Source organism: Anolis carolinensis, chromosome 3 (genome assembly GCF_035594765.1).
Source record: "Anolis carolinensis isolate JA03-04 chromosome 3, rAnoCar3.1.pri, whole genome shotgun sequence".
NCBI lineage: Eukaryota > Metazoa > Chordata > Lepidosauria > Squamata > Dactyloidae > Anolis > Anolis carolinensis.
In genome coordinates, this window is record NC_085843.1 from 167486520 (window position 1) to 167496482 (window position 9963).

The following is a 9963-nucleotide window of genomic DNA, read 5'->3' on the forward strand; positions in this document are numbered from 1 at the left end:
CTAGCCTTTTCATGGAAATTAATCTGGCAGCGTTAAGGATACAATATCAACTCAGTCTGTTTAGTTATCAGGAGCCTCCAGTGGCCTAGGGGATAAAAGCCTTGTGACTTGAAGGTTGGGTTGCTGACCTGAAGGCTGCCAGGTTTGAATCCCACCCGGGGAGAGCGCGGATGAGCTCCCTCTATCAGCTCCAGCTCCATGCGGGGACATGAGAAAAGCCTCCCACAAGGATGGTAAAACATCAAAACATCCGGGCGTCCCCTGGGCAACGTCCTTGCAGACGGCCAATTCTCTCACTCCAGAAGCAACTCCGGTTGCTCCTGACATGAAAAAAAAATTAGTTATCAAGAATGGGATCAATTTTTTATTCATCCTAGCAACCAGTTCCACTCCTGTAGTTTTATCATTGGCTTGAGTTTCTTTTTCCTAAGTTGAAATAGTAGTAAATCATGGTGTCAGATTCAAGACTGTCTTAGGGAAGCTCTATGTTGTAGAATTAATAGTTTGTCACCACCTCAACTGTCATGGTTCAATGCTATGGAATCCTAGGTGTTTTAATTTGGTGAGGTACCAGTATACTTTTACAAAGAAGTCTAAAAACTTTATAAAACCCTCGTGACTCCACATCATGTATTTCCAGAGTATCTAAATTATGATAAACTGGACAGTGGCTCATTGACAATCAGCACTGAGTGATTAGCATAGATGTCCATGGTTGTAGCTATATGATCATTTGGAGGTGATGAGTCTTGCAGTGGTTGCAGAAAAAGTGATGAATGATGAATGATACAGGAATAGTGGAGCCCTGGTTTTATCTACCCACAACAGCTAAGGAAGAGTGGAGCTCTTGTAAATCTAGCAAATTGCAGATTAATTTAGGGCATTTTGTCTGAACTTTGATCCGTTTCTGCTGGCCATATTCATTTTTGCACACCTCCTGAAAATGGGCGCACAGTCAGATGGCCGTTTTCGGACCACAGTAAAAAAATACAACTAGATCCGGCCCATTGGTGGCAATGGCTGGGTTTCCCAGGCTCCCCTTCCCATCATTTTTAGGGCTATTGGGATGAAAATGATCACACTTGGAGGACACATCTACCACTGTTAGCTGACCAAGTTTCATAAAATTTGGGTCATCCCCTTATTTTTAAGAATTTATTTTCTTTCTAGAAATAAAATCTTTAAAAATTCCCCTAAAGGTATCCCTCCACTAGCCCTGCTTTGTAACTTCTCCCAGAGCAGCATTTCCTTCCTATCACAGGTCAAAGCTGCACTTCCACATCACACAGCCCAGTGCCCCACTGTTACACTTTCTTTACTACTGGCAACAGCCAAAGTATTATTACTAATACAGTAGAGTCTCACTTATCCAACATAATCGGGCCGACAGAACGTTGGATAAGCCAATATGTTGGATAATAAGGAGAGATTAAGGAGAAGCCTATTAAACACCAAATTAGGTTATGATTTTACAAATTAAGCACCAAAACATCATGGTATACAACAAATTTGATAGAAAAGGTAGTTCAATATGCAGTAATGCTACGTAGTAATTACTGTATTTACGAATTTAGCACCAAAATATCACGATGTATTGAAAACATTGACTACAAAAATGCGTTGGATAATCCAGAACATTGGATAAGCAAATGTTGGATAAGTGAGACTCTACTGTACTTATTATTATTACTTGAAATTCAGAAGGCAGAGAGCACAGAGAGAAATATAAACAGAGAGAACTAGTTTGCAAAGGAATGACATTATAGGTAGGTAAGTAACTGTAGGTAGTAGTTTTCTAAGAATGAGGTTTTTCTTTGTGTTTGCTGGGATTATTATTATTATTATTATTATTATTAATCTTTTAGAAGTATTTTCTGAAGGAAAAGAGGGGAGATGATGGATTCCGACCAAGTTTTTCCACAGATTGAAGCCCAACTAAGTGTTGTAACTTTTCTTTGTACTATTGGCAAGTGGCAACCGTCAGCCAATACTTATTATTATTATATTTTTTACTAGAAAATTCAGAAGGCAGAGATGAGCAGCACAGAGAGATATAGAGAGAAAGAACTAGTTTGCAAAGGAAGGTGGTAGGTAACTAGGTAGTTGTTTGTGAGAATGAGGGTTTTCTTTTTGTTTTAATTATTATCTTTTAGAAGTATTTTCTGAAGGAGAGAGGTAAAAGGTAAAAGTTTCCCCTGAGGTTAAATCCAGCCATGTCTGACTGGGGGTTGGTGCTCATCTCCATTTCTGAGCCGAAGAGCCAGCGCTATCCGTAGACACCTCCAAGGTCATGTGGCCAGCATGACTACATGGAGCGCCGTTAACTTCCTGCTGGAGCAGTACCTATTGATCTACTCATATTTTCATGTTTTCGAACTGCTAGGTTGGCAGGAGCTGGGGCTAACAGCGGGTGCTCATTCCACTCCCGGGATTTGAACCTGGGACCTTTCAGTCTGCAAGTTCAGCAGCTCAGTGCTTTAACACACTTCGCCACTGGGAGAGAAAGGGAGGGAAAAAAGCTAAAGGGTGACTCAAGGTTCTCAGAGCCACCCAAATATTTCTAAAGAAAAGCCCACCACAAGAGCAAAGAGAAAGAGATGCTCTTTCTTTTTCCCAAGTCTCCAAATGTGTTCGCACACCCCATTCACCCGTCCTCCACAATATCAACTCTCAGTCAGTCCCACTAAATATAAAAAATCAAGAAATAAAGGAAAATAAAAAAAAATCCAGAGAGAGGCCAAAGCAAGCCAAAAAAATCAAGCTGAGAGACAGCAAGGCAAGACAATCAGACTGAAGCACGAGGAAGCAACTGAGAGCAATCGAGGCAGTTGCCCCATTAAGTAGACACAGCTTGCGTAAGACACGTCATTGCATTCTTCTACTCCAATTGGCCCAGCATGCAGGGCTCACAGCAAATCCCCGTGCAAGGAGGAGCATGTGGCGGCAGCCTCTTTCCGCGTCGCGTGTTCCCGAAAAGTGCTGCCACGTGGTCTAGTTATGAATGGGAAACCATGACGGCTGGGCCCTTGCCATTACGGCCATCCAACCAAGCCAAAAAAGTCATATTGGCCGAAGGAAAACGGCTAAAACGGATCCTTGCACAAGCCTATTAGGGCAGTCTCTATGAGCAAGAAAACATGGGTTCACTTTGCATCACTGTTGAATCTCCCCATGCCCTTTGGCATCTTCCAGTGAGAATTGTGGGTTTTCTTATTTTACTACTACTGCCCTGCACTTTGTACAACATTGGTGGATATTCTAGAGCTTGCTGGAAATCCCAGGGTATCCTTGGACTTTGGGCAGTGTAGACAGCTGAATTTGTTCCGATTCAGTCTGATCCATTGTCAAGATTGACACCGCACCATCTTTCTTTCCCTGCACTCATCAAAGGGAATGGCTTAACTCCATGTCATAGCTGCTCTTCCTCATTGGAAATGGAACCGTCCAACATCTGGCTCTTATCTGTGATGTCAGACCAGCAAGAAGGAGAGGGTTGATCTCTCTCCCTTCTTTATGATTACACAGACTACCTATTATGACATCACCCATGTGACAGGAAACAGTCATGGAGATCTGTGGTTAGCTAGGAGTGGCATCAGTGATATGGGGGGCATGGTGATGTGGTTGCCAGCATGGCACCGCAGCAAGTCTGGCCTGGTACATTAGCTACCATCACAATTGCACCAGGGCTAGTGTTAGACTCAACCTTAATTGGCTTTAAATCAAGATAAGAAAAACAACGGTACAAAGCATAAAGAAAAATGTGTGAGCTATATTTTGTACTTTTCACATGACTCAGTTTTCTCTAGAAAGGTACAAACACAGATTACGACAAATCACACATCTCTTTGACACAGTTTTCATTCTCTGTGCCGAAGGAGAGTGGTTATTTGTCTTAATTTGTCCATTCTTTCAAATTTGTACATTAGAAACAGTAGCCTAGTGAATATAAAATGTCATTTCTGTTTTTTGTTTTGTGCAGCATGCAGTTATGTTTCTTAATTTTCAAGTGTATTTCTTGGTTGGCAAATAATTTTAATGGTGCATCACCTTTGTATTAGATGTCAATTCCTCATGGATCAGTCTGGAATCTTTCTTTTCTAGGTAAACAAGCAAGACAAGAGTTTAATGAAGCCCCTTTATGAAAGGTATCGAATAATTAAGCAGCTTCTATCAACACCATCTTTGATTACAACCATTGTAAGTCTAAAGGAGAGTATGCACTGTTTGAATTTTTGTCATTTTGGCCGAGTCTCAGGCCCTTTCACACAAATAACATGTCTACCTGGTGAGCCATCCCATACATGTGTTGAAATAATTATACAAATGAAGGAAGTGTATACTTGCGTTCCTAAGAATGGAATAAAAGGAGATTTAGATAGCTCTTGGTATAGTTAATTGAACATTCACCTTGCCCTCTGGTATTGACACATATTTAGACTGGTTTTATAATCTGAATTAACAGTGTAGATGTTGACTAAAAAGAGATCTTCTAAAAAGATCTTCTCTTGGCTTTGAACCCATTAAATAGTGCCAATTGCCATTTAATCAAATATCATTGATAAAATATTGAAAGTGCTTTGACAAAAATGCTAAAGCAGGAGTCCATGCTGCAGCCCTTTCTATGATGATAGATAAAGGCTGCAGCACATTTGTAACCCATTAACAACAGAAATGAAAGCAGTAATATATGTTAAGACACTGAAGAAAGCACCATCAACTGTGGCATATGCATGCATCTTTATGCACAAGTAAACACACCTGGAAACGCTTATGTAGTATGTGCACACACTGTATTTAATCAATGATACCAATCTTGACAACAATGGCTGGAATTCTGTTGCGCAGTTGCAAATGCATAACTTAGACTTATGCCCTTATTCATGTTCACGATCCCTATGTAGTACCAAAATTAGGGGATACATAGGGACCAATAATGTCCCCCTACTCCCATTTACCAGGCATCAGCTGCTGCAATTGATGGAGATCTCTTCCCCTGTTGATTGGGAAGCAGCTGGTGACACCCCACCCCCCATTTCTACAAGTGATGTCCAATGTGAAGGACAATTGTGACTAAGATCCAGTTACTGCCTGTTGCACTGGAGATTGCTTATGGGAGGACAGGAAGATTTAATTTAGGAAAACAGGAAAACAGACCCTCTGTCGATCACAGTAGCTGCTGTCTGGCAAATGGGGATGGAAGAGAGGGGAATTGGGGCAAGTGTCACTGTGTATTATAACTATGGTGCTAACACATTTGTAATTCCCCAACAGGATTCCAGCATTCGTTTCTCCTAATGTGTAGTTCTGCTCTTTCCCGTACATCCTTCATTTGGATTAAGGCCTAAATAGGAAATTGTTGTCTCTTTAGATGTTTTGTATTATACCTCTCATAGGTCCTTGACTAGCTGGATAGGACTGATGGAAATTTGAGTATGGAAAGCCACAGCTTTCCCAGGTCATCAGCATTCTTTGGAAGTCAAATGCATTGGACAACAGCATTTATGTTTAAAGTTAGCTCCTAAGCTTTTACTGACAATAATGGGGCCAAAAGCATTCATTGCATCTAGATTTATACGTAGAAGAGTTACACTGATAATGCACGAATACTCAGAAAGGAAACACCGATTCATCCAAGACGTTCTGAAAGAAGAAGGGAAAAACGATATTAAGTTACCATTTGTAATGAAGGAATAATAATAATAATAATAATAATAATAATAATAATAATAATAATAATAATAATAATGTATATCCCGCCACCATCTCCCCGTGGGGACCCGGGGCGGCTCACAATGCTTCAAAAGTAACAGCGCAAATACATTAACAATATACACAGTTTAAAACACAAGAAGATGACAAAACAGAAGTTAAAACAAAAGTTTCTACAACAGTAATAATATCAAACAACCACCAATGCAATTCAGTCAACTTCAAAGGTGGTGGTGGGGGGGACTATAGTAGCAATATAAGATAAAATCATTAGATTAAAATACCCCGATGAAAGGAACCTAATAACATTCAGAATAGAATTATAATGAGGCTGGCCATCCAATATCTGTCTCTGCAAAGGCCAGCCCAAACATCCAGGTTTTCAGTTGTTTCTTAAAGGATGGTAGGGAGGGCGCCAACCTAATCTCCCTAGGGAGGGAGTTCCAGAGCCGAGGGGCCACAGCCGAGAAGGCCCTCTCTCTTGTCCCCACCAAACGTAACTGTGAGGAAGGCGGAAGCGAGAGGAGGGCCTCCCCGGAAGATGTCAGAGAGCGCGTAGGTTCATAGGGGACGATGCGGTCACGAAGATAGGCAGGTCCCGAACCGTTAATTGATCTCTGCTCGAAGTTAATTGATCTCTGCTCGTGAATGGGGTGCTTTAACACAAAATATTAGGGGGCACAATCAAACCCACATTTCTGTGTCTTGTGATCATGTGTTGATGCTGTTAATGGTGGAAAGGAACCAGAAAACAAATCAGGAAGGAATAGATTTCGAGTTCTTTGCAAGGATACTTACTGAAATCTGGTTGAAATCCTTGAGTATTGGTCTGCAGCCTGTTCCCTGAGAACAGGCCAGGTTAGTTAGGTTCATATAACATTGACTGTTGCTTTTATTTGAAAAAAAAATCTGATTAAGCTATTTCTGCTCAGGCACCCATACCTCTGGGATTTCCCAATCATATTTGGGTAATGCAGATCTAACTGGTAATCTTTTCCAATAATGCTCGAAGACATGCATGCAAGGAGTCCATCCACTCATTTTCATTCCATGTTCCAAGCAGGAGGAGGAAGATTCTGACGAAGATCATTCCCAAGGCAGCTACAAATTATCCTCTGCTATGTCCCTCAATCTGCCTACTGATGAACACCTATGCCATTCAGATGAGGAACGTGAACCCTCCTTTGTTTCACCCCTGGATGAAAAGAAAGGAGTCAAGCAGCCTGTTATCTCAATGTCGAACTTACACGAGGCCACAATGTGAGTGCTAAACTTTGGTTTGTTGACATGTAAGAAAACAGTGTGCACTATTTAGCATGTACTAAATACTGTATATGAGTGCTAAACCTTGGTTTATTGAAAATACCATGTACAATATGACCCTATATCTACATCATTGATATTTGTGGAAGCTCCCTAATACATGTTCTCTGGGCATTTTATATGTCCTCCAGCACAGCTCTATAGTATTCATGGGCATAAGTCCTTTGTTTCAATGGCATTCACTATTATCATGCGAAGTCCAAGAATATATCCCTTGTGGATAGGGATTTTTAATATATTTGGCACACTTTAGAGAGATTAAAATGACACGTCAGACTAGATGCAAGTTTGTGATGAACAGGAAATAGAGTTTGACAAAACATCCTGGCTGGAGAGCTTGGGAAACTGTAGTGACTTTCCCAATTATATCTGCATTCACACATTCTTGAATTTTTAAGTGATCCAGAGCCCTCTATAGCCAATGCCAGTCTAAGTTCCTGTTATGGTAATTTTCCTACTCACCATACAACAGTAAAAATAGCAATGATGGCTTCACTATATGAGTGTAAATGCTGTGTGTACTATTTCTGCAGGGTTGGAGAGGAATTAGTAAGCTTTCTTTATATGCTTTTGAGAAAGCATCCTGTCAAACCCTTCACTTCAGCAAGAGCCCCAAGAGATCATGCTTGGTGAAGTTGTCTTCACATTCCTGACCCCTAGATCTGCCATCTGTTCATCACTTTCATTAAATATTTTTTCAGAATCTGTCTGTAGATACTTGTTCTAATTTTGCAGGCCTGTGCTGCTGGAACATCTACGGGAAACAAGAGCTGACAAGAAGAGGCTAAGAAAGGTTTTACGAGAATTTGAGGAACAATTCTTTAAACAAACAGGAAGGTAAGAAAATTGGATATGTGCATGCATGCATTTCAGTGCTTTGGTTATGTTGCTATTGATGGTTAGTATCACAAATGCACAAAAGAAATACCCTAGTGTAGGATGTTTACTTGATGAAATATGGCTGCACATTGCAGGATTTTTTCAGTAGTTACCAGTCTTATCATAACAGGTATCTCCACCCTGTTATATAGGCATAACTACCTGTGCCCGGCCACGCGTTGCTGTGGCATAGTCCTAAGTGGGTTTTTATTTGTGGAAGCAAGTACGACTGTTGTAATTAGTCACCTTGATTAGCATTCAATGGCCTTGCAGCTTCAAAGCCTGGTTGTTTCCTCCTTGGGGACTGCTTTGTTGGGAGATGTTAGCTGGCCCTGATTGCTTCCTGTCTGGAATTCCCCTGTTTTCAGAGTGTGGTTCTTTATTTACTGTCCTGGTTTTAGAGATTACATTGTTCTGTATTATTATATCACAGTAATTATTACATATTATATTTATAATTTATTTTATCTGCTTAGAACTGGATTACACAGCTTCTACATAGCTGTATAAAATGCACACTGAAGTGGAGATCCAGATAATCCAGTTCAAAGCAGATAATATAAGATTATAAATGGGTTATATACCCTGTTTCCCCTAAAATAAGACATCCCCATAAAATAAGACCTAGTAGTAGTTTTGCTGAATTGCTAAATATAAGGCCTCCCCTGAAAGTAAGACCTAGGAAAGGTTTTGTTTGGCAGCATGCCCGCCAAACAGAACACCAGAGCATGTAGGATCGGTAAATGTATGTACCATAGAGTGTTGTACATGGAAATATTGGTAGTAACACGAAATTTTTGATAGGATTCAGTTTGTCTGGTTATGCTGGTTTGTGATGACAACTACTGTACAGTATATAATAAATGGTCATTTTTTGTTCAACAATAAATGTGAATTATTCTTCATGGAAAAATAAGACACCCCCTGAAAATAAGACCTAGAGCATCTTTGGGAGCAAAAATTAATATAAGACACTGTCTTATTTTCGGGGAAACACGGTAGCTGTGTGGAAGGGCCTTGAGTCTACACTGCCATATACTGTAATCCAGTTAAAATCAGATAATCTGTATTTTATAGGCAGTGTGGAAGAGGCCTAAGTGAGGCCTAAGTCTGTCAGTCCCCTGGTCTGAGTGAGTTGCTAGGAGACCAATTGGGCAGAGCTTAGCCTTCTAACTGGCAGCAATCGGATAAAAACAATTATTGCTCTCCCTCTAATTAGGACTTTATTTTTCTTTTCTTTTTGTTGTGTGAACGTAGAGGCATGGATGAGGGGTTGTGCTGCCAAGTTTAGTGTTTCTGGGATGTGTCGTTTTGTTGTTTTGTCCTAGGCCGAAATTTCATTACCCTTTTATATATATAGATTCAGAGTTACACTCTCAGGCCCCTTCCACACAGCTGTATAAAATACACATTCTGTATTTTGAACTGGATTATATAGCAGTATGGATTCAGTTAATTCAGTTCAAAACAGATAATGTGGATTATCTGCCTTGATATTTTGGATTATATGGCTGTGTGGAACAGGCCTCAGGTCCTTCTGCACTGCCTTATAATGCATTGAAAATGCATTATATGGCCAGTGTCGACTCATGTAATGCAGTTTAATTGCACTGAGTTGCATTGCATTGTGCAGTTTAATTGCACTGACTCGCATAGAGCAAAGTAGATGGGGCCTCAGAGGGTTAATGTTGAAGTGTGTAAAAGCCTAGGGAATTTGCCCACAGAGGAACCACCTATCCAAGAAGTGGACAAAGTCTTGCTTAAAGGTTGTATGTGAAGTGCCCTAAGATAATTTTGCATGCTTGAAGAAAAGAGATGTAGCAGTAGTAGACTGGGGTCTCAGGAATTATCAGCCATGTGGCAGATGAGTATAAATATGATTTAATGCCAAAACACTTGTTTGCTCATTACTAAAAGAAAGATGGACATCTCCCACCCAGCTTCAACACAACAACAAAAGGAAACAAACATACTGTTTAACTTCTTGTGACACTTTCCTCCTTTCTGGGTGGACAAATAGTACCTGCTTGATAGCACTATCCTCCAGCA

The 9963-nt window shown here is 40.4% G+C and overlaps 1 protein-coding gene and 1 long non-coding RNA gene across 10 annotated transcripts in view; one reads left to right on the top strand and one right to left on the bottom strand.

Moving 5' to 3' along the window:
- The window catches only part of fam13c (family with sequence similarity 13 member C), a 208443-nt gene that overhangs the window by 183422 nt on the left and 15058 nt on the right, over positions 1–9963 (top strand). For 5 of the 9 annotated variants that reach the window (XM_062977381.1, XM_062977375.1, XM_062977377.1 and 2 more), the window contains 3 exons: positions 4105–4200; positions 6773–6972; positions 7771–7872. In XM_062977381.1, the coding sequence (XP_062833451.1) occupies positions 4105–4200; positions 6773–6972; positions 7771–7872 (398 nt within the window). Of the gene's footprint in view, positions 1–4104; positions 4201–6772; positions 6973–7770; positions 7877–9963 lie in introns of those variants that run through there. The other 4 variants (XM_062977379.1, XM_062977380.1, XM_062977376.1 and 1 more) reach the window with 2 other exon arrangements.
- LOC134298021 (uncharacterized) lies at positions 1848–6793 on the bottom strand. Its single transcript, XR_010004994.1, has 2 exons — positions 6655–6793; positions 1848–5643 (listed from the first exon to the last, which is right to left on the bottom strand). It is a non-coding gene; the product is annotated as an uncharacterized LOC134298021 (long non-coding RNA).